General features: G+C 61.2%; 10 protein-coding genes across 10 annotated transcripts in view; 5 read left to right on the top strand and 5 right to left on the bottom strand.

Annotated features, from left to right (window-relative positions):
- Nucleotides 1–252: 252 nt before the first annotated feature.
- On the bottom strand, nucleotides 253–3,727 carry PAN0_004d2310 (uncharacterized protein; the record flags this gene model as incomplete). Its single annotated transcript, XM_014802255.1, has 2 exons — nucleotides 253–3,490; nucleotides 3,567–3,727. 2 exons carry the CDS (start codon nucleotides 3,725–3,727, stop codon nucleotides 253–255), a joined length of 3,399 nt encoding a protein of 1,132 aa, XP_014657741.1.
- Nucleotides 3,728–4,491: 764 nt separating this feature from the next.
- PAN0_004c2311 (uncharacterized protein) lies at nucleotides 4,492–9,640 on the top strand (the record flags this gene model as incomplete). The annotated part of the gene is made up of 6 exons (XM_014802256.1): nucleotides 4,492–4,802; nucleotides 4,911–5,105; nucleotides 5,878–6,061; nucleotides 6,201–6,463; nucleotides 6,575–9,051; nucleotides 9,453–9,640. 6 exons carry the CDS (start codon nucleotides 4,492–4,494, stop codon nucleotides 9,638–9,640), a joined length of 3,618 nt encoding a protein of 1,205 aa, XP_014657742.1.
- Nucleotides 9,641–9,764: 124 nt separating this feature from the next.
- Nucleotides 9,765–13,085, top strand: PAN0_004c2312 (ARM repeat-containing protein; the record flags this gene model as incomplete). The annotated part of the gene is made up of 1 exon (XM_014802257.1): nucleotides 9,765–13,085. The coding sequence occupies one exon, from the start codon at nucleotides 9,765–9,767 to the stop codon at nucleotides 13,083–13,085; it is 3,321 nt and encodes a 1,106-aa protein (XP_014657743.1).
- A 107-nt stretch (nucleotides 13,086–13,192) lies between these two features.
- Nucleotides 13,193–14,379, bottom strand: PAN0_004d2313 (thi4-domain-containing protein; the record flags this gene model as incomplete). The annotated part of the gene is made up of 3 exons (XM_014802258.1): nucleotides 13,193–13,395; nucleotides 13,514–13,648; nucleotides 13,710–14,379. The coding sequence occupies 3 exons, from the start codon at nucleotides 14,377–14,379 to the stop codon at nucleotides 13,193–13,195; spliced, it is 1,008 nt and encodes a 335-aa protein (XP_014657744.1).
- A 534-nt stretch (nucleotides 14,380–14,913) lies between these two features.
- Nucleotides 14,914–15,595, bottom strand: PAN0_004d2314 (uncharacterized protein; the record flags this gene model as incomplete). The annotated part of the gene is made up of 2 exons (XM_014802259.1): nucleotides 14,914–15,114; nucleotides 15,245–15,595. The coding sequence occupies 2 exons, from the start codon at nucleotides 15,593–15,595 to the stop codon at nucleotides 14,914–14,916; spliced, it is 552 nt and encodes a 183-aa protein (XP_014657745.1).
- A 1,106-nt stretch (nucleotides 15,596–16,701) lies between these two features.
- PAN0_004c2315 (60S ribosomal protein L6) lies at nucleotides 16,702–17,415 on the top strand (the record flags this gene model as incomplete). The annotated part of the gene is made up of 1 exon (XM_014802260.1): nucleotides 16,702–17,415. One exon carries the CDS (start codon nucleotides 16,702–16,704, stop codon nucleotides 17,413–17,415), a length of 714 nt encoding a protein of 237 aa, XP_014657746.1.
- A 636-nt stretch (nucleotides 17,416–18,051) lies between these two features.
- Nucleotides 18,052–20,646, bottom strand: PAN0_004d2316 (uncharacterized protein; the record flags this gene model as incomplete). The annotated part of the gene is made up of 1 exon (XM_014802261.1): nucleotides 18,052–20,646. The coding sequence occupies one exon, from the start codon at nucleotides 20,644–20,646 to the stop codon at nucleotides 18,052–18,054; it is 2,595 nt and encodes an 864-aa protein (XP_014657747.1).
- Nucleotides 20,647–21,042: 396 nt separating this feature from the next.
- On the top strand, nucleotides 21,043–22,134 carry PAN0_004c2317 (uncharacterized protein; the record flags this gene model as incomplete). Its single annotated transcript, XM_014802262.1, has 1 exon — nucleotides 21,043–22,134. One exon carries the CDS (start codon nucleotides 21,043–21,045, stop codon nucleotides 22,132–22,134), a length of 1,092 nt encoding a protein of 363 aa, XP_014657748.1.
- A 2,811-nt stretch (nucleotides 22,135–24,945) lies between these two features.
- Nucleotides 24,946–26,514, top strand: PAN0_004c2318 (uncharacterized protein; the record flags this gene model as incomplete). The annotated part of the gene is made up of 1 exon (XM_014802263.1): nucleotides 24,946–26,514. One exon carries the CDS (start codon nucleotides 24,946–24,948, stop codon nucleotides 26,512–26,514), a length of 1,569 nt encoding a protein of 522 aa, XP_014657749.1.
- A 701-nt stretch (nucleotides 26,515–27,215) lies between these two features.
- The window catches only part of PAN0_004d2319 (uncharacterized protein), a gene marked incomplete at both ends in the record, with an annotated part of 721 nt that continues 377 nt past the window's right edge, over nucleotides 27,216–27,559 (bottom strand). Inside the window, 2 exons of the mRNA XM_014802264.1 lie at nucleotides 27,216–27,366; nucleotides 27,439–27,510. Of these exons, the coding sequence (XP_014657750.1) occupies nucleotides 27,216–27,366; nucleotides 27,439–27,510 (223 nt within the window). The remainder of the gene's footprint in view (nucleotides 27,367–27,438; nucleotides 27,511–27,559) is intronic.

The raw sequence follows: 27,559 nt of genomic DNA on the forward strand, positions 1-27,559 counted from the left end.
CATGCGCGAATAGACATGACATTCACTGGCCGAGCCGAACAAAAGGTGTACACGAATGCAAAAGCGATAGACAGGACAGGGGTAAGAAGGGACAAAATGCAAAAACAGGCAAGAATGACAAATGAAGAAAGCAGGGATATACTGTGCACCAGGCGCACGCTAGAGGCATTGGATCGATGAGGTCAGGAGGCGCAAGCCGTGCTAGGGCATCCAAGGGTACGAGCGCGGAGTGAGAGGCGAAGTGAGCTTGCCTTAAAGGGCAAAGTCCTCCTCGTCGGTCTCGTCGCCACCTAGCGTCGTGTCGGCGTCGAGCGATCGCGGCGTCGCATCGGCCGCGCCGCCGTTGGCCGCCTTCTTGGGCTTCTTGCTCGACCTCGGCTTCATCGTGGGCAGCAGCTCCTCGCGACCCCGCAGGAAGCGCGGATGGGCAAAGCTCGAATGCGCGCCGTACAGCTGCACCGCCGTGTTGAGCGTCGAGCCTCCGCCGCTGCCGCCCAGCTCGGCACGCTTGGCTGCCGCCACCTTCATCTCGGCTGCATCCAGCAGCCTCGACGACGGGATGCGCTGGAAGCCGTACAGGTTGAGCTGGCGGATGAAGCTGGCGTTGTTGCCGTGCTTGAACAGCCGCGGCAGCACGTCCGACGCAAACTCGTTGGCCACATCCGGCTCGCTCGACAGGATGATCGAGCTGCCCGCCTCGTCCCACCGGATGTACTTGCTGTACTGCTGCGGGTTGATCATGAGGTGCCACAGCTTCGAGATGAACGCCGAGCAGCTCGCCGCGCCGCCCAGACGGTCGCGGATCGCCGCCACCTGCGCCGTCTCGTCCGTGTTGCCCGAGGCGCCCGTGTTGCTCGACGAGCGCGCGCCGCCCGCCTTGCTGGACGCCCTGCGCTGCTGCGAGGCGTTGGAAGCGGCCGATCGGTCACCGATCTCGGTGGCTTCGCTCGCCATGCTGTCCGAGCGCTCGTGCTTCTCAAAGTGCGCCGCCAGCGTGGATGCGTATCCGCTCGACTCCTTGCGCGCACCAAAGCTCTGCGAGTACCGCGGCGACTGGCTGTAAGCGCCGTTCTGCGTGGCTGCGGCGTAGTATCCGTTGAGCCCACGAGCGCCCGCAGAGTACGGAGATCCCGAGTTGACACCGTACGGAGACTGGCTGAGACGCTCGCCGTTGCTTTCATCCGCGCGCTCGCCGCTGCGGCCAGCTGCCATGCCGTTGGCGAACCTGGGCGAAGTCGAGAGCACGCCGGCAGCATAAGCTGGCGCTGCAAGGCCGTTGCCGAGGCTGCTCCCCCTCCTGTGCGCAGGTCGGTTGACAGGCGCGTTGGAGCCAGGAGAGTAGGCAAGTCCCATGGACGCGCTCAGCGGACCCGATGTGGCCGATGGGCTTGTGGCGTAGGGGTGATGACGCAACGGAGCCAGACCCGCCGCGGCTGCATGTCGATCCGAGCTGTACTGGCGACTGAGGCTGACCGAGATGTTGGAGTTGGCCATGACGGGCGAGCGGCTGGCGTCGAGCGGGTGTCCTTTGGCGAGCATCGACTGGTTGCCGGGGCTCATCTGGAAGGTGAGACCGAGACTGGCCTGGGACGGGTTGGCGCCAAAGCTCGAAGGGGTGCTGCCGAGCGTGGGGTCGCCCTTGTGTGCGAGGCTCTGACGCATGCGAGCCTGGTAGGACGCGCTGTAGTTTCCGCCGTAGGCGTAGTCTGCCTCGTCCTCGGTGGCATCGTCGTCGTCCATGCGCATCTCCTCGTCGGTCTCGTCGTCGTCCAAGACGGCGGTGGATCGGCTGCCTCTGTCGTCGGCGCCGTACCTGGACCTGGACCTGGAGCGAGCTTCTTTGCGGTGAGACGAAGAGAGGCTAGTCGAAGTGGGTGTGCGCGCGTATGGATGGTCCCTGCCAAAGCTGGAAGAGTAGGTGTAGCTGCTGGGACCGGGCGAGGCAAAGGTGGGACGCGCATGCTTGTTGTACGAGTAGCGCCTCTGCTTCATGGCCGCAGCGGCCACGTCTGCCGATGAGGACAGGGGTCCGGCGCCGTGATGGTTGTGGGAACGCGAAGGTCTGCGGGCACTCGCCGAGCTTGGGGAGCCCTTGTGTTCGCTTCCGCCCAACGAGAGCTTGCCGAGCGAGGCGGTGGCCCAGCTTGGGCTGAGGATGGCACTCGGGTTGGAGGACGCGCTGTGCGAAGGCGGAATGGCCTCGTGGAGTTCGGGAGACGGGACGCCGTCGTCTGGCAGCTCCTTGGGGCCGAAGCAAGGGCTGGAAAAGGCAAACACCTCGTCGCCGTCGAGCTCGATGCCGGGCTCTGCGGTTGCCCTGTCCGTGGCAGCGGTAGATCCGCGTGCGAATCGGGAGGTGGGCTTGCCGAAGCTATCGTCCTCCTCGTCTTCGTCGTCGTCGACAGCATCGCCGCGCATGCGCATTGCCGAGGTCTTGAACGAGGTGCTGAGCGCAGGTTTGTTGAAGCTGCCGTAGCTGTACTTTCTGCCTGCGGAGATCGAGTAGAGGTGCGGGTCGGTGCTGCGCGAGGGCGACCAGTTGCTCGAGGTGATGGATGTGGGGCCGCTCGAGATGCTCGAGCCCTGGAGGGTCGAGTAGCGCGGCGAGAGCATGCTGGCGCTCAGCGAAGGCAGGCGCACGGATGTGGTGTGGGGCGAGTGCGAGGGCTTGTGAGGCGCCAGGGAAGGCGCATCCGGAGGCGTTGGCACGTCGTTGGGCGAGCGCGAGACTTGCGAGCCCATGGCGACCGGCTCGAGCTTGGCACCGGAGCCGGGGATCTGGAGGGGCAGGGGGGCGGCCTCTGCCATGTCCGAATCGCCGTCATCGTGTGGCGCGGCTCGGGAGAGGGCGTTGGGCCTTCCTTGCAAAGCCGCGTTGAGGCTCGAGTTGGAGGATCGCATCTTGGGCGAAAGGACCTGCTGCGCGACTGCGACGGCATTGATGTCGTTGGTGGTGGGCGCCGAGACGGTAGGGACCGAGAAGCCGGTCTGGCGGAAGGTGGGTGAGGACTGTGTGTTGGCGCGCGGTGCGCGGGGCTCTGTGTCGACGGACATGGCGCTGTGAGTTGGCGATGTGGCCAGGCGATGATGATGGGGCGAGTCGACTAGCTCGGAGATTGGCCGCGTGGCGGATGTGGCAGCGAAGCGGGCGAGATTGAAAGCGAGATCGAGAGCAGGAGCCCCGGAGGGGTCGTCGAGCGATGTTGGGGTGTATGCAGTTGGCGGCTTCGATGGCGGTCGACGGAATGGAGCCGATAGATGTGACGGTGGTGGAAGGATCAGTGGCGATGGAGGGTGGAGGAGAAGCGTCAGGCTGCGAGAAGGAGGAGGATGAAAGGAGGGGCGGGCGTCGGAATGGATGATCACGCCAGCTCGAGGCGAAAGAGGCGATCCCAGCTGGAAGGAGGCAGCAGCGGCGGCAAAGCGAAGCAACGCAAAGCAACAGTCGATTTCGACGGGAGCGCGGCGAGACGGGCGGGGAGCCCGACAACTGGAAGCGAAAGCGAAGGCGGCTGCTCAGCCCGGATCGCAGCGGCTGACTCGGAAGCGCGTGTGGGCCCACACACACGGTGGGGGTTTGCGGCGGCGGCGGCGGCGAAGCCCAGATCGAAGAATGGCGAAACAGCCGGACAGGCAGCGCGCAGTGTTGGGCACAGCAGGAACGAGCCAGCCAGCCAGCCAGCCAGCCAGCCACACGCGGCACCAGATTGTGCAGGTGCCGGTGCATCCGTTGCAGCTCAGCCGGCTCAGCACATCTCAGCACAGCTCAGCACAGCTCAGCACAGCTCAGCGCGCATCTCCCCACCCAAGGCACCCCACCCGTCTTGGGTCGATTGTCACAGCTCAAGCTTCGCGCGCCTCGCGCCTCGGCCCCTGATCCCTTCCCTTGGCCGCGCGCGCCCCCCTTCCTGCTCAGCACCGCCCGTAGCTCAGCAGCGCGTCGAGATCTCAAGGGGGGCGGCCCCCTTTCGCGTCGCCTTGTCGGGCTCGGCTTGGCTTGGCCTCCTCGAGCTTTGCCCCAACGATTCTGGTGCTGCTGCGACCGCCTGGCACCCGCTCTCGTATCGCACGCAGTCGCAGAGCCGATTCGCGTGATCCAACAAGGTACGTCGCCTCCCAACATCGCAACATCGCGGCATCGCAACATGGCACTCTCGCCGCTTCGTCGCAACGCTGTCTCAGCACACTAAGCGTCTCGTCTCGAGGTGAGCGGACGTTCGGATGCCAGTCATCGGCGGTGCACTCGCAGCCAAGCCTTTGGTCGAGGGACTGCCTCTCCGCCGTGTCTCGCTTGAGGCGAGCCGCCTGTCTCCCCGCTTCTGGAAGGATGAGCGAGATCGTGCGGATTGATGCATGCCGAGGCTCCGAAGCGGCTCGATCGAGCCTTGGTTCGCCCCTCGTCTCTCGCCCGTTCAACGCCGACTGATGCCCCGGTCGGCGGCGGAGAAGCTTGAGTCAATCGACTCTCCTATTGTAACTCGAGCTTAGACGATGAATCGGAAGTGCCGAGCCAAATTGCTTGATCAGGTGGGCGCTATGGCTGGCTATCTGCCTGGCTATCTCACCGGACGACGCGTGCTGGAGATGCGAGTTCGGGTGGCGGGTGACGGTGGAGAGGCACCGGGCGAGTGGACGCGCGAGATGCCGGCTGCATGCGCGTGCATGCGCGTCCCTCCGCGCCCGTGCGCGCACGCCCCACTGCGACACCCGCCAAGTGGAGTCACCAGCTGCAGCGCGCCCCCGCGTCGCTTGGCCCCTGCAAAGCAGTCAGGTGGTCTCCCTGGCTTCAACGCGCACTCGCCGTAAGTTATTTCAATTTGGCTCGCCATCCGGCCTGGATCCTGCACCCCGCTGCTGGGCTGTGCTTCGCTTCGGGATGACGATAAGATGGGCGCCTGCGTCAAAGCCAGGGATCGCCAATTGCAGCTCAGCCAGAGTCCACATCCGATGCCAGAGTGTGGCTTGGCCCCTGCCCCCTTTTTCCGCATTCGCACCGCACAGCCTTTTTCCATCCAGCGCTTCGCCGAGCAGCCGGCCTCGGTCGCTCATCCATCCATCGAAGCCAAGCACAATGTCGCACCTGCCGTTCGTCGTCATCATCATTTGTGCGTGCATGGACGGCTGCATGGGTCGAGTCAGTCCGGCGCTGCAAGACTCGGTCCAAGTGGAGGGACCGCGCCAAGTTGGATTCTAGACTCGTCTACCCGATGCTCGTGGATCGATCGACGCGGACCCTGAGCTGTCGACCCCAGAAAAAGAACCCGTCTGGCCGAGCGGCACCGCGCGCCCATTGTGCGATCGTGCGTCGATCGGATTCGATTGGCTCGGTCCAAAGCCAAATCGGGTCGCCCATGGCATCCTCACCAGCGTCCGGCCTTTCTTGCTGGTCCACTCGTGGCCAAAGCTAGGCGGAACCTCCGAAGGCCTTCTCGGAGCTTGTAAGGTTTGACTCGAGTCTAGTCTCAAGCGCTGTTGGCTGGCTGAGTTGGAGCCTGCCCAGACTGTCGAGCCGGCTAGACCTCGTATCAGTTGGTTTCGGCTCGTCCGACGTGGTCTGTGAGCGAAACAGTGCTTGCAATTGCGCTCGATTCGAGGTCGGTCCTGACTGCACATCAGCTCATATGATGGGGTCGTGCACAGAGACCATGAATGGAGCGACTCGAGCATCGAAGCGGGCAAGGGGAACGCTTCCAGAACGCTGTAGGACCCTGGTCGAACAGAGTTGTCGTTGGTGTACCTGATTCTGCGTGTCTTGCCGGCCAAGCGCCACTGTGCACGTGTGCTCCTGCGCACAACTTTGCCGTGCCAAGCAGACCCTGTCCATTCGTAGCATTCGAGCCTTGTCATCACCCGTCCCAGCTCAACTTGGCGAAATAGGCTGGCGTGGGTGACGACATCAGCGTGGGCGAGGCGTCTTCGCGTGCTTTCGCTTCGCTCGCGAGTCGCACCCGACGCTGCACAACTCAAAATGCACAGAGTGCCAAGCGGCCGCCGTGGCATCGAATTGGCAGCGAATCCGCCCTTGTCCGTCCTACTCTCCGCCGGGCCTTTGTACACACACGTGCGCATGGGCAGTCTGTGACATTGGAACCATGTCCTGTCCCATAGCTGCAAGCCCGTCCAACGGTTGCATCGCTTTTGCCCCGCCGATTCATGCGCTCGACCTCGCCTGCCTCTCCCATTCACATTCGTTATCACAGTCGAAAAAGCATCTCGACTGTGATGATGGGGTTACACCGCAGTCTGGGCGCGGTGTAATCTCGCTGTCGCCGGTGTCTCTCGCGGTGCTCGCCTCCCGCTCCCGTTCCGCGGCTTTGACTTTGCCGCCTCGCACCACTCAGCCCTTGCCTTTCTCGACATCTTGCGAGCTCCCCTTTGGCTCGACCAGCCGAGCCGCCGATGCCGCGGCTTTACGGACTACTGACATTTGGCTTTGCTGTGCCACCGCGGCTGGGACTCTATGGTCGGTCAACTCGCTTGCGCTCCAACCGAGAGCTTGACCTCCACCAATCGCTCTGCCCTGGATCACCCGAACCCGACCACCGCCACACCTCTGCTCCTTGCTCTTCCGCAGCTTTCCTGCCCACGTCGACATAGGCGAGACGACAGGAACAAAGGGACGAGAGCTGCAACAGCCAACGCCATGCCACCGTGACATCGGCTATTCTTGCGGCACTCCGAGACGGACGTCGTTCGCCTATATAGACGGCCCTACTGAGGCACCGTCGATCCACGGGCCTGTCCCTGCTCCGTACAAACTCGAAACCTGCGAGGCCTCCTTCGATACTCGATCTTCCTCGCATCGACAAAGCATTTCGATCCACCGACCAGGCAGGACTTCGAATTATACTGCAGGAGCGCCGTCTCGCCAGGGCTTCTTGCATCTCGAGATGCCGGGAGGACTCTTCGGACGAAGTCGCCGTCGCGACCTCACGGTGCATGTCAACCCAGCTCGAACAGGAGGTCCCGTCGTGGACCCCGAGCCTCAAATCAACACCATGGCAGTCAGCCGTCACATCACTTCCGCACCGAAAGAGACCGCGGTCAACCTGTTCTTCTACTACTTCTTCTACCTGCTCTTGATGGCCTCGGCCGTGATTACGATCATCTACGCACAGCGACCGCCGTCGAACTTCGATCAGACCTTTGACGTCCAGCCGCTTCCAGGTGTCATTTTCGCTTGGAACAGAGATGCGGCGGCAACTGCTGTGCCAGCCATCTCATCTGGCCGTGATGACAGCGTCGAATCTGCCACGTGCACACCGTACGATTGGGACAGAGGCACAAGGGTCGGCTACGACTGCACATCGATCGCCTCCGACGGACAGGCAAAGCTCGTCTTTTCGCTGTACTCGACCACGCCGTATCCGCCGACCGTTCGAGGTTATCGCGCAACCACCGACAGGTACGACGATGTGAGCGTTCCGACCTACTATGTCAAGTACTACACGTATCTTCCGCCGCAGTCAACATCATCGCTACCATCAGCTGCAGCTACAGCGTCGCCTTCTGCAGGCCTCGCTGCGCGCGAAACTATCGAGCAGGCCCAGGCGTCCTCACCGTCGTACTCGGGCCCTTCACGCACCCAAGTAGCTCCGAGAGCGGCATCAGCCACATTGGCTCCTGTGTCTCTGCAGGCTCGACAAGTCGGCGGCGTCCCTTCTTCTGCTACAACGGCAACTCCGGCACCGTCGTCGTCGCTTTCGCTGATCAAGATCGAGTACGTCCAGTCGTCCATGTCGGCGCTAGTTGGTGGTACGATCGTCTCCGTCTCGGCCATGCCATCGCCTTCGACCGTCTCGATCAACGCACAAACCGCCAAGATGAACGACGGCTTCAAGTACTTCTTCAGCGCCATCGCGGTGGTGCCAGCTTTCTTTGCGACGCTCACCATGATTTGCGTAAGCTACAATCTGTCGGTGGCCGCACGCAGGGTCAGGCGTTCTAGACGAGGTTCCGGCGCGAGCGCAGAGGCAGTTCAGGATAGCCAGAATGATGTCGACGAGAAGGTAGGACGCAAGCCGAGGCCCAGCAAGGGCAATCGTCGCGCGCAGTCGGCACACGTCGATCGGGATGACAATCGATGGACGAGCGACACACTGATGGCAATCCATGAGGTCGGTGAAACGGACGCGACTTCGACGATATCAAAGCCTTCGACAATGCCGCCGGCTTATGAACGCCGCACTGTTGCACGGCGTGCGAGCGTCGACAGCAGAAGCGTACGCCGCGGTGCCAGGACTCCGTCTGTGCTGACCGGCGTCGCGCAAATGGGCGATGGTGACTCGGCTCCGCCCGCGTATGCATCGAGACCACCTTCTCGAGTCGGAGACGCTCGCACAGACGGACAGGGAAACGACGATATCGAAGTGATCGCCATGGATAGCGGAAGCGAGCATACTGAGGAAGCGGTAGCAAGCTTGTTTTCCTCGGATCGACCTGCGCCGGATCTTTCTCTCGGACCTGTTGACTCGATGGCTACACCTCGCACTTCGACGAAACGTTCGTCGTCTTTGCTGGTAGGGTGGATGGTGTTGCCGATCTACGCTTACATGTTCTGGTGGGACTATGCGGCGTTCATTGTGGTGGGCCTGCTGCAGATCGCTGCGTTTTCGCTGGCGGCTGATGCGATGCTGGACGTCGGCAAGTTTGTGCGCGACGACGCATGCCTGGGCGATGGAGACGACTACAGCCTGTACAGGTCGCTGTGCGGTCGGGGCCGATTCCGGGCGACGTATCCGCTGATCTATACCGACACGAGGCCGCGCACTACGATCTGGCTCTTTGCGAGCGACCTGCTGATTCTGCAGATCAGCCTGGTGGTGCTGTTTGTGGCCAACCTGGGCTGGATGATCACCATCATGCGCAAGACGGCGCTCACGGAACGCAACAAGCTCGAGCCGGACCGCCGGATTACGAACGAAAGACACACGGGGAGATCGGGCCTAGGGTATATCGTGGTCCTCCACAAGACGGGCAATCACGGAAAGTACGGCGACTGGAACGCGGCCGACGATGTCTATGCACTCGAAGAGATGAATCGTGCTCAAAGTAGACGGTGGGGGATACTAGCACGACGGTGATTCTTTCAGCTTGTACAACTTTGCAAACGATCTCATACACAGTACAGTACTGTACATTACCGTCTCTGAGCTGCATAGGGGAGAGCGACACGGGGCTCTTGTAAGAAGGATGAGAAGGGCCTCCGGCGAAGCCTGACAGCTGGCGACAGCAGGAAAGGGTCATTGCAGGCCTAACATGGCCTTCCTGGGCGCGTCGCTCTCGCACGGCTCTGGGCGAGTGTGGAGCTCTTCTGTTGATCTCGTGGCGAAAGAAAAAAAAAAAAAGAAGCCAAAATTCTTGCGGGCTGTGATCACAGCGTTGGTTGAGCCTTCGCTTTTGGCCGGTGGTGGTGCGTGTGGACGTGGACGTGGACACACGACGGCCTACAGGCTCAGTCGACCCAACGCCGTCTTCCACACCAACACCAACCAACCATCTCGACACACACACCTACACCCGCCAACCTCTCACACCTCTTTATCGCATTGTCTCCGGCATTCGCTCCTTCGCATCGTTCCTTTCACTCTGCATCAACAGACAGACAGCATCGACCGGCTCTTCTCGCGCATCGCTTTAATCACATACTGTACCGCCACATCGCTCGCACCAGCTCACGCTCACATGTCTGCATAGCTCGCCAACGCGCCTGATCGATTCGAACACCCGAGCAGTCTTGGTCTCGGTGCTCATACGTCGCCGCCATGGAGGAGCAGCTCATCCAGGCGGTCGACATCGCCTCCAACCCGCTCGCCCGTGCAGGCCCCGACGTCACCTCCCAGGCGCTCCAGTTCCTCGAGCATCTCAAAACCATCACCCACGAGAGCTGGAGCGTCGGCTGGAGCGTCTGGTCCGCACGCAACGCCGCCGACAATGCGCCAAAGTACAGCCAGAATGCACGCATGTTCGGCCTCATGCTCGTCGACGACTTTCTCGAAAACCGCATCAGCTTGTCTTCCGACCCCGCCGCCGCCGTAGCCTCGCTCCAACAGTCCGCCATCGAGTACATCCAGAACGAGTATGTCTCGGGCAACGGCGACGGTGCCGTTCCTTACATCAAAAACAAGTTTGCACAGGTGCTCGCCGTGCTGCTGCTCCAGACCTACAACCTGCCACCACCTTACACGCTCCTCCCGACGCTCTTGTCCATGATCCGCGCACACCCCACCGCATCGCCCTCCCAAGCTTCGTCCTCGCACATCCCGCTCAACCCGCTCACCACCGACCTCGTGCTCAGAGTGCTCCACGACCTCTCCGTCACGCTCGGCTCCGACGTCACGCTGCGTGCCGTTCGATCCAAGGAGCGTCTCCAGCGCGACGCCGTCATCCGGGACGAGATCCGTGCCAACCATGCCGCCAACATCGCAGAGTCCGTCTGGCGTGTCGTCGAGGAAGGCTTCAACCGCGTCAACCTCGGCGAGCACGCCTCGGATCCCTCCACCGCCGCCGGCGTCCGCAGCTTGTCCTTTGCAGGCGCCGTCGATCTCACCGCCGCCGCCACCAAGATCGTCGAGGACTACGTCTCGTGGATCGACATCAACCTCGTCGTGTCCAACCAGACCGTCTCTCTGCTCTTCAACGTCCTACATCATCCCATCCCAAAACTGCGCACCGCCGCCGCAGACGCCTTGCACGGCATCGTCAGCAAGGGCATGAAGCCCGCCGACAAGCTCAGCCTGGCTCAGGCGCTCAACCTGCCCCACGTCATCACGCCGCTCGAGTCGCAGACGCGCACCGGCCAGGCGGCTCAGAACGGCCAGAGCGACCGAAGCGACTCCAACATCGAGTTCCGCGAGCACCTCGCGCGGCTCACCAACGGACTCGTGCTCGAGATGTCCAAGATCCTCGAGGAGAGTGCCGCCGAGGAGGCCACCAAGCTCGCGGCGGAGGCGCTGCTCAACTCGGTGCTCCCGCTCGTGCTCGCCTTCCTGTCGGACGAGTACGACGATGCCTCCGAACAGATGTTCTCGGGCGTCAACATGATCCTCGCCATGTACAAGAAGGCGCGAAGGCGCGGTGCAGAACTCACCGGCCCGCGCGCCGAGTTCCTCTCCAGCCTCATCGGCGTCGCGCTGCAGAAGATGAAGTTCGACGACGACGCAGAGTGGCCCGCCAGCAGCTTTGGCGCGGCCGACGACGACGACGAAGAGGAGGACGAGGACGATGCAAAGTTCCTCGACATGCGCCGCAACCTCCAGACCATCGTGGGTGCGATCGCCGCCATCGACGACAAGCTGTTCTCGACCAGCGTCGCGCAGCTCGTGCTGTCCACCTTTGCCTCGTTCGAGGCGAGTGCGGCAGGCACGGGCGCACAGCTCTCGTGGCAGCAGATCGAACTCGCGCTCTACGTCATCACCTTTTACGGCGACGTCATGACGACCGCCATCGCCGCGCCCAAGGTCGGCCTCTCGCCAGCCATGTTTGTCCAGAGCCCCGAGGCGGGTTCCAAGGGCCGCGCGCCCAAGTTGGGCAACGAGGCGCTGGCAGCCTTGCCGCTCAGCGATCTGGGCGAGATGGTGCAGAAGCTGGTGCAGTCCAACGTGTCGAGCTTCCCGCACCCGGCGGTGCAGCTGCAGTTCTTCGAGTGCCTCGTGCGCTACTCGAACTTCTTTGCGGCGCGCAGCGCGTGCGTCTCGGATGCGCTGCCGGCGTTCCTGGACTGGCGCGGCGTGCATCACGAGAAGCTGGGTGTGCGCAAGCGCGTCAACTATCTGCTCTACCGCTTTGTGCGCGACCTGCGTGCCGTGGCGGCCGTGCCGCTCGACTACGTGCAGAGGCTGCTGCAGGGGCTGCAGGACTTGCTGGTGGTGCGTGCCGAGCTGCCGGAAGTGGCGCCCGACGAGGATCCGTTGGAGAAGGCGACGGGCCATGCAGGCTACTTTGACAGCCAGCTGTATCTGTTGGAGACGAGCGGCATCCTGATCTCGCTGCTCAACACGGCGCCCCAGGAGCAGCTCGTGCTGCTCAAGGCGATTTCGGAGCCGCTGAGCGAGCAGATGCGTCAGGCGGTGCAGGCATTCCAGCGCAATGCGCAGGATCTGACGTCGGTGCTGCAGGTGCACCATCTCATGCTGGCGCTCAGCAGCTTGTCCAAGGGCTTCCCGGACGTCAATCCGAACAGCGCGCAGCCCGAGCCGCAGTGGGTGGGCGTGTTCAAGGCGATCACCGAGCAGGTGCTGCTGAGCATCGGTGCGATGAACAGCTTTGCGGTGGTCCGGGAGGCGGCGCGCGGTGCGTTTGCAAGGATGGTCTCGACGTGCGGCAAGGCGGTGCTGCCGTACATTCCCGGGCTGATCGATGCGCTGCTGAGCGAGGTGACGTCGCAGGAGCTGGTGGACTTTGTCAACTTTCTGTCGCTCGTGGTCAACAAGTACAAGGACGACGTCAAGCCGATTGTGGACCAGCTGTTCCTGATGCTGGTGGAGCGCATCTTTTTCTTCCTCAACCAGAGCGTCATGGGCACCGACGATGCGGTGCACAAGTCGGAGCTCCAAAAGGCGTACATGAACCTGCTGTCGAGCATGGTGCAGTCGGGCATGGAGGGGGTGTTTGTGTCGGACAAGAATGCGGCTCAGCTGGAAACGCTGCTGCAGAGCGTTGTGTTCTACTCGACCAATTCGGATGCGGCGTGTCAGCGCACGGCGTTTAGCATCCTGCACAGGCTCGTGGCGGCTTGGGGTGGGTCGAGTGGTGCGGCCAACGGAGCTGCGGCAGGGTTGCCTGGATTCGAGCGGTTTATCTACGAGACGCTGATCGGGCTCATCTTTGAGGCGCCCACCAAGGACACGTTTGACTTGCGCGATGCGCAGGCGCAGATCGTGCTCGGCGAAATCGCCACGCTCGCCAAGACGATCTACGCAAAGAGGGGTGACGAGGCGGTCGAGTACCTCACGCAGGTCTACTTTCCGGGCATCCATTGTCCTCCCGAGATGGCGGCTGACTTTGCTCAGAACCTCAAGACGCTAGAGGCCAAGCCGTTTAAAAAGTACCTCGAAGCCTTCATCGTGCGCTCGCGCGGAGGCTAGGCATGCACATAGGATGCACTTCAAAACCCACAAGCATTTCATTGCGGAAGCATGGCGGAAGAGAGTGTGCGAGTCAAAGCCTTGGGAATTGATCGGCGAGCTAGGGTTTAATGCTTGGTGGAGATGACTTCGCCATCGAGCACGTTGAGCGAGTCAAAGAGGGTGATGGCTTCGTAGGCGGCTTTCTGGCCGGAGCCGATCATGCCGCCGAACGAGGCGCCCATGCGCGGATGGCCGTCGTGCTCCGATAGCTCCATGCCGCTCACGATGAGGCCGGGGAACACCTCGCGCGTGTTGTTGACAATGAGACCTGTCTCCCCCAACCCAAAAAAAATGCGGTGCCGAAAAAGAAGAGAAAAAAAATAACGGCAAACGTGAGCATTGAGGCTTTGTCGAATGGGGATTGGGGTTTGGGGATGGTGACTGACCTTCGGACTTGTTCATGTCCATGGGACGCATGTCGCCTAGCTTGATGAGGCCAGCCGAGCTGAGACGCTTCACGCTGAATGCGCCAAAGGGGCCATCGTGACCACAGGCGCCGATAACCACGGGAGCAGTGATGGCTAGCGACGCGTCGTCTGTCAGCCTCTCTTCACAACCAAATTCCTTGCATGCTGAACTTACTCTGGGGGTCCATGCAGGACTGCAGACCATGAGCCATAGTCACCAGCGTCCAGTTGGTCACGACGCCGTTGACGCGCTGCGTGCCCTGTGCGTCCTTCTTGATGATGAGGTCCTCGCAGCACGTCGCATTGAAGAGCTTCACATTCTCCATAGCCAGCAGCTTGCTCATGAGCGTGCTCGTAAACAGTGCGGCGTGCTTGACGACCACGTACGCACCCTCGTCGTCGAACGGCACGCCGATCTCGACGAGCAGATTGTGCGCAGGCTTACGGATGACCATTGCGCTCATCAACTGTCCACCCAGCCATGCGCCACCTCCGGGAGCGACGGAGGCTTCGAGAATGGTAATACGCAGATCAGGGCGTTGCTTGGCGAGAGTATAGGCGCAGGTGAGACCGGCGGAGCCAGCTCCGATGATGACCACGTCCGAGACGGCTGCGTCCATCATGTCGGTCATGTAGCGCGAGGTCATGGCGCGCGAAGTGTGCGACTCCTTGATCTCGGCGAAACGGTAGTGGCCCGAGAAGTCCTCGATAGGCTCAGCGCCGGCGGCGATGGCTACATGCTGCAGTGCGCGCTTGGAAGCCAGGTCAAATGTGCCCTTGCTAGGCTTGGTGTCCACCGAAGCCGGTGCGGAGGGGTGCGTGAACGAGGCAGTAGGAGGCGTCATGCTGGATGAGTAGCTGTTGATGTTGGAGTCAATACCTCAGCAAGAGCGAAGGAGGTAGTAGCAGCCGCGTTTATAAGGGATGCTTGGCCAGCTGCGACCAGCCAGAAAGTGCGGCAGAGAGAGTGGCTATGCTCGGTGCGGCTCTGGCATTTCTGGCAGACCGAGCTGCCAGACAGGGGCGCCTGTGAAGCGTCGGAGGCTCTGCTCGATGCTCGATGCTGCGATGCTGCGATGCCGGCGAAAGGCAGCCGACTGTTGGGGCAGAGCACGGTCCACCTCTTCTTCGCAGAGAGATCGAAGCCGACCCATGCTTTGGCTGCCTGAATGGCAGCATGTCCGTGCGCGCAAGAGGACAGCCTGCCATTCAACAGACGCGCGCAAGAGTCAAGACCCGTTGCCACCCTTTGCCGATGAAGCTCGGTCAGCGTTGCATCTGCGCGCATCTGCTCGGCAGTCCCAAGTCGCAACCCTCAGCGGCCACGTCGAGTCACATTTGGCCCCACCCGTCAATCAAGTGCATCCATCACGGCTTTCTCAGGGTGGCAGAGCCGAAAGTTGTCGGCTAGGATGATTCAGTTCGTCGCTGGGGACGGAGCTGCCATCGGTGGGGCCAGCGAGTCTCGTCTCACGGGTGGGCTGCAGCAGCGGAAAGATCCGCATGTCGGCCAAGAGGCAGACGTTCCCACGTTTTGGCTTCACCTCGGCAATGTCGGTGGGGATCTGTGACTGCGGCGCCTAACTCAGAAGAGCAGCAACGGCAGCAACGGCACGACCTCGGAAAATGGCGGCGGTGCCAGGAGAGTGGCTCAATTTCAAAGTGTGCGGCCGGAGGCCATCTTCTGTGCGTCTGTCCCAGTGGACACACTGCGGTACAGCCGTGTGAGCGGCAAGAAGTACGGCCTTTGGGTGGCTCGCCCCCGGTGCAAAAGTCGGAGATCGCAACGATTGACGGGCAAAGATCCCAGATGCTGATCAGGATGGCTGATAACGGCCCTGCTTCTGCGCGCTGTTCAACTTGGCGAGCGAGCGTCGGACTTCTGAGGCTGTCGGGCATGGCGGAGGTCCTGCTCGGACCGAACTCGGCTGCTGCCCAACATCGGCGGCGAAGCACACCATTCCCATGCACGTCGTTCTGCGCCTGGCTTCGCTCGAATTCATGCATGGAAGCCGTCTCGCTTGCAGCACCGCTGAGGTCTTCTGTGCACGCACGCGCCATGTCAAGATGTGAGATTTGGCGGAATTATACAGATTTTATCTTCACCCGATGGGAGCTGCAAATTTTCTGTGCCGATCGATGCAGATCGAATTTGGTATTTTTTTGTGACCTCGGCCGAGCTTTCTGCAGTGCGCAATATTAGTCACGTGTCTATCTCTCTCTCTCAGCCAGGCAGTTGTCGGCAGGCCGTCAGATTCGGCCAAGGTTGGTGGGCCTGCCAACTCCACAGCTTAGCGGCGGCGGTGGTGGGCAGAGTTGGAACCGCACGCACGCAGCTGCGCCCACACAGCCAAATCGATTGCGAGAGCCACCGAGCCGATCCGCCGAGCCCAGCGCAGCGAGCCGCACCTTGACATTCGTGCCGGCTCCTTCGTCTCTGTTTCCTTTCTCCAAGCCATCAAGAAAAGGTAAGTCGATAGTGACGGGCACACACTCTCGCATCTCCATCCCATTCGACATCATCGACGCATCCGACACACCAGTAAGCCATCGCACGCACGCACGCACTCTCGCATACGCATTCGGATCCCATCACGACTCGCGGCATTGTTCATATCGGTGACGACGAGGACCCACCTTGATCGTTGGATGATAGCATCAGCACACGTCGGCAGTAGCAGAGCATGTGCGATCAGCAGCAGGACAACCAGCAGGCGTCGTGGACCATCATCATCGAGCAGCAGACTAGTGGTGGCGGACAGGCTGGAGCTCCACTTTCGCAGGATGGATGCAGCACACTCAGCATAACGCATATGACATTGGAGACGGTATGCTCTGCTCTTTAGGATGCAGTCAAGCGAGATGGGATTGCAATGGCGGACATGGAGATACTTGCATCACGCCCTCTGCGAATCAGCACAGAGTCCGCAGATATAGCCGCATCCGAGAATCACCACACCGACGGCAGTCTCGACCTGGCCAACAGATTCGCACGGTCACTGTTTCGCAGTCACGGCCAACTTTTCGCTTTCGTCCGGCCTGCATACGATGGGATGGAGTCGCGAGTGCCCGCAGCCAAGATTGAAATATAGAGCCAGCCGCATCTGACACGTCCATTCCCTTCCTTTGCTTCCTTTCCAACCACCACCAGCATACATTCCGACAAAATGGCCCGAAACAGCCAGATCGCCCCTAACGTGGCTCGCCTCGGCCGCACCAAGGCCTACCAGAAGAAGGGCGGCTACAAGTTCCAGCAGCGCAAGGGCGCCGCTAAGAAGGAGGAGGAGACCCCCGCCCACAAGGAGGTCCCCGTCAAGGGCGCCAAGAACGGCGGCAAGCGCCTCGTCCCCACCCAGAAGGCCCCCCGCTTCTACCCCTCGGTTGACGCTGCCAAGCCCAAGGCCAGCCGCAAGGTCAACAAGCCCACCAAGCTCAAGTCCAACATCACCCCCGGTTCCGTCCTCATCCTCCTCGCCGGTCGCTTCCGCGGCAAGCGCGTCGTGTTCCTCAAGCAGCTCGACTCCGGTCTGCTGCTCGTCACCGGCCCCTTCAAGGTGAACGGTGTCCCCATCCGCCGCGTCAACCAGGCCTACGTGATCGCCACCTCGACCAAGATCGACATCTCGGACGTCAAGGTCGACGACAAGATCAACGACGCCTACTTCAAGAAGGACAAGGCCGCCAAGACCAAGCCCGAGGCCGCCTTCTTCGCCGACCCCGCCAACAAGCAGGCTCACCCCGAGTCCAAGGTCGCCGACCAGAAGTCGCTCGACAAGGCCGTCATCGCTGCCGTCAAGAAGGCTGGCCCCACCATGGCCAAGTACCTTGCCGCCACCTTCTCCCTCTCCAAGGGCGAGAAGCCCCACGCCCTCAAGTTCTAAATTGGGCGGGCTGCATGCGCCTCTCATACCCCCGGCAAAGGTTCAGCATGGAATGCAGCGGTTCTAGGTCGACACCTCAATGATTGACGAAGGATGGCGACTGGCTCTTGGGTCTGGTCGATCGTCGCCGTCCCACTCGTCTTTCCTCCGCGGTTTCTACCTCGGCACCCTGCAATCCGTCCAGGCACGTCTTTTTTTCAGGCCAAGATCTTTGCATCTCTTCCCTCTTTCTCGCATCCACACCACACATTTCTCGTGTCGGAACCTCTCGGGCTGTCTGCATCGTCCCTAGCATATTGTGCATTCATCCTTCTCTCCTCCCCTCCTCCCCACCCCTTTTGATTTGACCAGACCCAAAAAAGCGCCTTTCGCTATGCGCTCCGACCCCCCCTTTTTCCCCCACCCAAATCTCCTCCCGTCTGTGTTCGAAGTTCGAGCACACAGAGGGGATTTTGTAACTCATACAAACCCCCCTTTCGTTCTCAAGGCGCTGCGTCGCGCAGAGACGAGGGGAAAACAATACAAACACGTGCATTTCCGTCGATCTAGAGTGGCTGTTGGTGCTTGCGACCAGGATTTCTGTGCGATGAATGCAAGGCTATGGAGATTGCGAGGTGCGGGTGTATGATGTGGCATCTAGGATTGTGGTTGGTAGAGAATGTGTTTGTCGGTGGACTTTTGGAGGGTGGCGTCCTTGGCGCCTAGTTTGGCGAGTTCGCGCAGACGCAGGGTGCGGATGTTGCGCATGCGGATGAACCGAGTTTCGGCCTGCTTCCTACGCGGGCTCTTATCTGCCGCCACCAAGGCATCTTGCGGTGCAGCCTCGGCGGATGTAGCTTCGGCCGAGTGTTGACCCGGCGCAAGTGGCATACCCGCCGCCACGCCCGACGCACGTTCTTCCAAGAACCTCCGCAGCGCCTCCGGATTCTTGGACAGCTCCGTGGTGCGGTACTGCTCGCGCTCGTTGAGCGCCTCGACATTCGGCAGGATCAAAGAACCCAGACTCGCCTGTCGGTCGCGAACAGCCTGAAGGTTCGCGCGGATCTTGGCCTCGGTGAGGTCGGAACGCGGCGAAATGCGGTAGTCAACCTCCCATCGAACAGGGGGAAGAGACTGTCGCAGTCGACGCTCAATCTCGTCCTCATTCATGGGGTCGATCCGACGTCCGGGGAGGAAGGAAAAGTCGACGGGTCCCAACACGAGCCCACCGTCCAAGTACCGATCCACGGTGATGTCGAGCTGTACGATGCTTTTACCCCCGCCGCCCGCCTTGGCACCTTCCTCAGCGGATGCTTGATGGGCGGCGTTGGATTCCGTGGCAGTATCTTGGTCGGCCGGTTCGACATACACCACCATGCCTGTGTCCGACTTGTCCTTGGCCTCGATGGTGATCTTGAGCGTCTTCTCCGGGAACATGCTGGTAGCCGCATCCAGCACAGCCTCCATCATGCCGAGACTCAGCTTGAACGCCTGGTCCGCCATGTCCTGACTTCCAAAGAGGCGCTCGTTCATCTCGTCGACCGAGATGTACTGGAAGCCAAAGATGGTCGAGGTGGTGTGGTAGGCGACAAAGATGCCGTCCATGTGGCCGATGCGCACCTGGAAGTTGTACTTCAAAAACGCCGCGCGCACCATGTCAAAGTACTCGCGCTCAAACGACTCGAGCAGCCCCTGGGCGCGGCGGATTTGGTAGCCCGATCCCTCGACGTAGTTGGCGCGGTCGTTGCGGATGCCGATGGACGCGCGTGTCTTGAGGTCGAACGTCTTGTGCGGCAGTCGCTCGTCGTGGCAATCCAGCTGGGATCGCATCATCATGTTGCCCGTACACGCATAGTGGTACGCCTCGGGCTTGGTCCTCTCCTCCTCGCTCAATTTCCACGAGTTGATGCGCTGGTACTTTGCATACTCGTCCGGCGTGGCGGTGAGCATCTTTTCCATGCTCTTGCCGAGCGAGGTGAGCACATAGTTGTTGTTCTCCGCCTCGCCCGCCGACGCCTTGTCGGCATCGATGGCGTAGAAGCCATCCTTGTAGTTGAGCAGGATGGATGCCGGCAGCTTGGCGCCCACGCTAAAGCCGCTCGGAAGCCCGGCAAAGGGCGCGGAAAATCCAGAGGTGTCCGGATTGCGCCAGCCCGAGATGAGAAAGTAGCACTGGCTCAGCAGCGACGTCATGGAGCTGGTGCTGCCGCAGTACTTTTTGGCGTGCTGCTTGGTGAGCTTGGCCAGCTCGGGGTCTTTGCTCGAGGTGATGTAGGGCGGCAGCGCTGCATAGTCGAACAGATCCACGTCCAGAATGTCCTTGATGCGAGGGTCGAAGTTGTAGATGCCCGAGCGCGGGTCGCGCAGCCAGTAGACGCCCGGATTGAAGAGCACGCGATCGAGACCATGCGCCAGTTTGGCCACCTCCATCTCTCGCAGCGGCGCCACCTTGTCTACCGGCACGTTGTTGGCGGTGACGCAGCCGGTGATCGACTCGGTGTAGCGTCTGATCTCGTCGGCAAACGGACCACTATATGTCACACCTTCGACGGTCTTGCCCTTGCTATCGCGCCATCGCAGGCTCGACTCGGCCAGCAGACTGTCGCCGAGCACCAGCCGCGTCGTTGGCTCACCCGCCTTCTTGTCGCTCGGTTTCGACGATGTGTCGGAGCCCGCTGGGCCTGCCGACCACGTCGACTCAAGGTTTGGCGGAGCAAGACGATCTGGACCCCACGCCTCCTCCATCTGGTCTTTGCTGGACGGTCGAGAGAGCTCGAGCGCTTTGAGCCTTTGCGAGATGGCGAAGGCCTTGCTCTGGAGCGAGTCGAGCAGGTCGTCGAGCGCATTGAGCTCCTTGAGCATGGACGCCGAGTGGTCGGCGGCAGACTGTGCACCGCCCTGCTCTTTGGCCTTGCCTTTGTCATAGCTCGCGACGAATTTGCGAGGTGCATTGGCGCGCGTCGAGTTGGAAGCGTATCGCAGAGCTCGGAATGCCGCCTTACGTGGCGGTGCTTTCGCAGAGCTCGCTGATGCTGTAGAAGGCTGGGAAGACGGAGTGGATGAGCCAGATGGAGACGATGCCGACGATGATTCGGTTTGAGCTGGCGATGCTGCTGCGGTGTTGGAAGAGGTGGCCGATCGCCAATGGCTGCGCAAACGTTTGGAGAGCGAGGCTGCGTTGGATGTGGTGGAGAGAGGCCTGGACAAGCGCACGCTGGCGGAAGCCATGCCCTTGGCGGAACGGACGCTCATTCTAGTCGGAGCGGCTGAGGTAGTCCGAGCCAGATGTAGGATCGATGATGGTGGTGGTTGCGGTTGCGGTTGCGGTGCTGGCGAGGGAGGGTCGGGTGGAGGTGCGCTGATTTGTGCACAGCAGCAGCAAAGCCTGGCTCTGCTCACGCGAGAAAAAAAAGGCTAGAAGGCCGATGCTGAGTGGATGTTTCCTCTGCGCGAAGAAAGCGGGAAGAAATGCGGCAGCGAAACTCCACAGCAGACGGCAGTTTTCCTGTCCTCGGAACCCGGAAAACCCTGGCTGGCGAAATTTCGCTTCGGCCACAACAGCATGACGCTTTTTCTTCCACTCGTTCTTCGACACCTTCGCGACCTGTCGTGCGTCCTCATACAGCCACCGGGGCTGCACAGCCAGCAATGAAGGCAAGCAAGACCAAGACTACGAAAGCACTTGGCAAGGGCAAGGCCAAGGAGCCGTCCGCGCAGGAGATGGGTTCTGACGAACGGGCTGACCAGCTCGCGCAGCTCGAGGCATTTGGCAATGCTTTCCTTTCGTCATTCGAATTGCCCCTGGCCAGCACATCTACCTCGTCAGAAGTCGACGATGCTGCAACAAGCAAAAAGAAGCTCTCGAGCAAGAAGCGCAAGCGTCTCGCAGCTGAGCAGGCTGACGCAGACAAGGACGCGGAAGAGACAATACCCGCGCGCGAGCAGGACGAGATGGATCGCCTGTTTGGCTCAGCCAAGCCATCGCCGAAGACAAATGCTGAAGGAGCTGCAGCAGGGACAGGCCCCAAGAAGAGTGCCAAGAAGCTGCCCAAGTCTCGCGCAGTAGAGACGGTGGTGTTCGGCGGCGAGAGTCGGCCGGATGGCGACGAGCTGAAGGAAGCCAAGAAGGGCTGGAAGGCGTTCATGTCGTCCAAGACCGAGAAGATCGCGAGCGAGGACCTGACATCTGCGACCAAGCCGACCACGGCCGAGGAGGAGGAAGAGAAGCAGCTGGTGGCCAACGATCGACTCTTGTCCGAGCTGCTCTCCACCACCCTGTTTGCGCCGGGGACGGGGACGACGTCCAAGGGCAAGTCGAATCTGTCGTCCAACGACACGATTGCGCGCATCATGGAGCTGTCTGCCACTGAAGCCCAGCGAAAGGGCCAGGCGGTCGGTCGAGGATGGGGCGAGAACGAGCTCAAGCGTCAGCAGCTCGCCAAGGCACCCGCGGCGATTCGACAGGGGATGCGCAAGGCTGCAGGAGACCGTCGCGACAAGGAGCGCGAGAAGGCCAAGGAGCTGGGAACGTGGCACCCTTCGCTCAAGCAGGCCTACGCCAACCAGGCCACCGCCACCGAGATGGGCCTCAAGAAGGAGACGCGCAAACGCCAACGCGGTATCGGCGTGGGCATCGGCAAGTTCCAGGGCGGCATGCTCAAGCTCTCGGCACAGGATATCTCCAAGGTCAACGGCAAGCCGTCGTCGTCCTCATCGCGAGCCAAGAAGGGTCGCAAGTAGCTGCAAACAGATCGACGCCGAGTTCGAAGCGCCGCAGTGTTTAATGCCAGTCAATCTGACACGATTGTACTGTCGACTGTGAGAGCCTTCGTGAGCCTCCAGCTTGAAAGGCTGCAACAATGGGAGATGGCGCATTGGACGGAAGTGGAAGAGACGCTGTTTCTGCGGTGCCCTGCACTGTACTGGCTTTCGACAGTGCAGTACAGCGAGCTTAGCGTGCCGGTGGGGCGAAGCCTCATGTCTCAAAGAGCCAGAGGCGATGTCTCAACGAAGCTACGGATGGCAGCCCAAGGGTCCACTTCCACCTGACCACGACAGCGGGGGAACCGGTGGGGATGTGCAACGTCGTCATTGTGCACCAGCACTTCTCTGAAGAGGCACGCGCCCAGTCCAGCGCAGGCGAGCAAAAAGCGGAATACTTCCGACATTGCCAAGGCAAGGCATGCGAGCCGGATGGATGCTGTTTGCGGTGAGATCCACGCAGCGAGTGTGGTTGAGCTCAGCTGGGCGGGCGCGCGCGTTCGAGCCGAGACCGTTCGAAAATCCAAAAGCGGGCCTAAGTCGCTCGTGGCTCCACTTGTTTTGTGACTTTGCGGAGAGAGCGTGGAGTTGTGTGGAGTTGCAGTGGCGACACGGACCCCTTCCCGTGCCATCCAAGAAAAAATGCAACCCGGATCGGAATCTCGAAAAATCCAAGAGGCTGCCCTGTCGGCTACACTCCGCTTCCTGATCGTCGGCGCAGAGCTTGGTCAGGATCGCAGCGGCACAGAGTAGAGTCTAGATGTGCTCATCGTCAGCAGAAGGAATCTTCCTCTCTCTGCTCGTGAAGTCTGTGCTTACTGAGTGCTGTTGGCAGAGAGCATTGCCCGCGCATGGTGTGATATTTGCATGCAGTCGGGCACGTTCGTCTTTTTCCAAACAGCACATGTGCGTGCGGCTGCATGTGCATCGCGTCTGTCGCGGCAGCTCAAGCAGTCACACTTCTCTCTCTGCTGCGCTCGTTGAGCTAAGGACGGTGTCGAGGCAATCCACCACAAACGTGCGCAGTGGTAGAAAGGGTCCCCATCATACGTGATTGGCCCGCATACTGTGGATCTCGAGCGTCGCTCAGACAGCCGCCGATGATCAAGGGTGAGACACTCCACGTCGTCTTGCCGAGAGACAGACCGGCAACGTGTTTGATAGAGTGCTGCTCTGGCGCCCAGATCTTGGAAGCGCGTCCTGCGCGTTCTGAGCTCCGACGACCGGATTTTCTCTCCCGCCCATCACCAGACGCACCTTCGACATTGTGCAGCGGCACTTTTGGAGCTGACTTCGCGGATCTGCATGGACAAGCGAGCGTCGGCCAAGACAATGGTGGCGGCGGCGGCGAGCCAGGGCCAGGCCCGCCTGCGACTGCGACAAGAATGCGCTCACCTTGCACCTCGTCAGTCCCTCTCTCCCTCTTGGTGTGGCAGCAGCACTTTGACAGGTCGTAGCAGCAAAGAGCCTGTGTTTTCCGCGAATCGTCGGCCATTTTCAAACTCCATGGAACCGCGCGGTTGTGCAGCAATGCCGCCTCTCTCCCACGGAAGTGTCGAAGTTGCCCTTTTGGCTCAAGATCTCACTCTTACTCTCACCCACGCTACGTGAGAGACTGGAGGGTGATGCAACAAAGCAGAGCGGTCGAGTCGGTGAGAAAGCGCGCGCTCGTCTGCATCGGAAAGCGCCGATGAGCAAGACTTGGGGACTGTTGTGTTTTTCTGCTCGGCTGTCAAAATCGCGACGAGGCTAGGATGGAAGCGAGGCCAAGCATCTCGGCCCGTCCGACAGTGGCGCTGAATCTGTGGCGAGATGCTTTGCTTTGCTTTTGCTGGGCGAAAGGCCGAGATGAGCGAGGCGTCGAGATGAGCTGAGCTGAGYTCATCCGAGTTCAAGTTTGGGTGGAGCACGAGGCCGGCTCAGTTGCAGGTCGAAGGGTGGGTTTGGGCGGCGAGGTGCGGGAACACGCGCGCGCGCGGGTGCAGCAGCGCATGCTCTCTCTGTCTGGCCTGCGCCTCGCTTAATCTCGACAGGGCCAGGCCAAGGCACCGCCTGCCTCGCCCACCCACGCGTTCCGCTTTCCGCTCTGCTTGTGGCTCGCTTTGGCTTTGGCTTTGCTGCATGCAAATACCTTCGGCCCGTCCGTCCCTTGGTCGGTCGGATTGTCCCACAGCCGCCGCCCGCTCGCTGCAATCCACCAGAGCCCACCAACCACGCCCGCATCCCATCCCACTTGAGCCTGTCAAGCCTCTGCGAAGCGCCTCTGCAAACGCCTCTGTGACTGTGTTAAGAGAGTGCCCGAATTCGGTCGGAGGAGCCGTGGCGGCGTAGCAGACCGACGCCGCTTTCGACTCCAGTCATTGGCCTCGAGCCAGATTCCCTCCCTCACATCCTCCTCCCCCTCCCCCCTCCTCCTCCTCCTCCTCCTCCTGCTCAGCCCATCGCTCACTGCTTGGTTTCTTGCTCCACTGCCACCATCGCAGAGTGCCGATCATCCCTCTCCGTCATCGCTCGTTGCGCCCTAGCTCGACTCCATCCTTCATCAACACCCTTCGAGCATCCCTCCACATCCACCATTTGGAAGAAGTGCTCGCTCCCCTCCTCTAGCGACAACACAAGTAGATCGCAACCTCGCTCTTCCTGCTCACCGCCATGGCCCGTCTGTCTCAGTCGTAATCCTGCCTTCTGTCCGCACCCCCACTCCAGCAACGGCGGTCCCAGCGTACATCCCACAGGCTCTCATAAACACCCACAAGGTCCATTCAATCCCCCTTCGCATACTCGGTCAACATGGGATCGTGCATGTCGAAGAACGCCGCCGTCGTGGAAGAGGTCAACCCCGTACCGCACCCGGAAGCCAGGCGCGTCTGGCTCGTCTCCACCCCCGTGGACGCCAAGGATGTTCCGCTCGACCTGGTCGGCATCGATTCCGACGGCCTCAAGGCTGCCATGCGCAACCGTGGCCTCGAGACCGACCACTGGGCGCTCAAGATAGACCCTCCCTCCAACCTCAAGGCCGAGCCCACCATCTTTGACATCACGCTCGAAGGCGGCAAGCTCGTCTCGGCCCTCCACACCACCTCGAGCCCCTACTGGAAGGGCATCACACGCCGCGTAGCCATCGGCTGGACCATCTGGAAGGACGACGAGATTATGCACGCCTGCAAGCAGCTCATCAACGCTCGGCCCAAGTACGACGGCCGCACCAACAACTCGCAGCAGCTCGCACGCCTGCTCGGTCGTCACATCGACTTTGTACCCGAGCCGCCCAAGCCCGCTTCGACCGCAGCTCCGAGCGAGACCATCGCAGCCGAAGAGCCCAGCCCGGCCGCAAGCATCCTCAAGCCCGAGTCGCTGCAGCAGGAGACGAACACCAATCGCTCGCAGATGACGCTCGTCTCGGGCGCACACAGCCAGCGCAGCCACTCGATCGAGTCGGACCCCAAGGAGGCGGCCGCCAGCCCCACCGAGATGAACGGTGTCGCGCGCGTGCCCGCAAGCATCCGCCAGAGCCAAAGGATTAGCATCGCAAGGCCTCCGCTCATCCACCTCTCTACTGCCCCCTCGGAGCATGGCGGCATGGCACGTCCCAAGCTCGAGCGCTCAGCGGAAACGGACCCCACTACGCCCACCGGCTCCGTGCGCATGTCGCTTCCTCCGCAGCCGCGGCAGCAGTCGCCGCTCAACCCATCGCCGCGCACCCACCGCCAGACGGCGTCCGAGATTCGCGTCGACGGGCGTGTTCGCGCGCGTTCGGATGCGCCCGCCTATGCCACCGTGGGTGCGGCGGATCAGCGCGTCTCACGGCCCAGCCGACGCCGCAGCGAAGCGCCAGCCGAGTGGCTCGCCGAGCTGCCGGACCAGGCGCGCTTCCAGTCGATGCGCTCGCGCGGTGGACAGGGCCGCAACTCGCACCGCGACTCGATGCTCAGCACGAGCGGCAGCGTGCTCGGCTCGCCCATGGCCACGTGGGGCCCGAGCATGGGCATGCCAACTTCGCCATCGATGGCGGGCGTGCCCATGTCGCCGCCCATGCCGCCCATGGGCATGGGCATGTGGCCCGGCGCGACGGGAAGCATGGGCCCATCGGGCTCCATGATGTTCAACCCTGCGGCGCTGCAGGTGCCCATGCCGTACTTTGCGCAGCCGCCCATGGGGATGGGTATGGGCATGGGGTTGCCGTACATGCCGTCGATGCCGATGCTCGCGCCGCCCAGCCCCGGATTCCATTCGCACACGTCGAGTGCGGTGCACACGCCGCCCGAGAGCCCGCAGATGTCGACGACGCATCTGCCGGCCAAGCCGATGGTGCCCGAGATGGCTCCGGCGTTCGCGCAGGCGCACCACTTCCGAACCTAGCCATCCTACATCCCCCAGTACCATGCATATCCACTCCCTCCACTCCCACCGGACAGTATCTCTTTTCGATTCTTCTTCATTCGCTTGGCTTGTTATACGCTTCTTCCCTTTTTCGGCTATACCCCTCATGCACACATTCGTTGTTCTTATCAGTTTGCTTTCAAGCGGTCGGTTCTCACATGCTCAAATCGGGTTGCTGTGTGTGGGTGTACAAAGCTGAAATCGGTGTGACTGCTGCAGAAATGCGTCGACTGGAAGTGCACGCCGGATGAGGTCGCACTCATTTGGCGCGCCAACTCGGCTGTCGATGCTGGGCGTGCTTGCATGTGGTGGTGGTGGTGGTGTTGGTTGATGCTGATGGAGCAATGGCTTAGCTGGGATGCTACGCTATGGGACGATTCAGTTGATTTGGCGGCAGCGGGGCTTGCTGCGGGGTTCTTGGCGGCAGGTTCGGTGCACAGAGCTTACAGGCTTTTCTGGTTGGATCGGCCTGTGCTCACCTCTGTATCAAGAACACATTCAGCTTTTTTTTTCGATGTATCGTATAGGGCTGGCGAGAGCGCACCGTCTTCGAGGGAGTGCTCGAATCATGTCCTTGTTGGGGCGGTGTGAGGTTCATCGACTCAGGAGCAAAGTCGGGATTTGGGGATGAAAAATGTAGCATTGTGGGGAGGGATAGGACAGTCACAGAGGGGAAGAGTTTATTCGTCGGTCTTTGGGGCTTTGGAGTCGTCGTCGTTTGCGTCGTCGTCGTCGTCCGCTTTCCTCTTGTTGCCGGTTTGCGCGTCATCCTCCTCCTCTTCCTCTTCCTCGTCCTCCTCATCGTCGTCACCGGCTTCCTCCTCGTCATCGCTAAAACAGCCCACAAAATAATGGTGTGAGTTTGGAGTGCAGTGGAAGTGAGGGATGGGGGGTTTGACTTACTCTTGTGCGTCCTCTTCATCGTCATCCTCTTCGCCACCGGCAACTTCATCGTCGTCTTCCTCCTCGTAGTCACTGCCAAGACATCAACAAAAGGTGGTTAGTGAGGTTCTTTTCGGGCAAG

The sequence above is a fragment of the Moesziomyces antarcticus genome (assembly GCF_000747765.1).
Source record: "Moesziomyces antarcticus DNA, scaffold: scaffold_v10004, strain JCM 10317, whole genome shotgun sequence".
In the NCBI taxonomy this organism is placed as follows: Eukaryota; Fungi; Basidiomycota; class Ustilaginomycetes; order Ustilaginales; family Ustilaginaceae; genus Moesziomyces; species Moesziomyces antarcticus.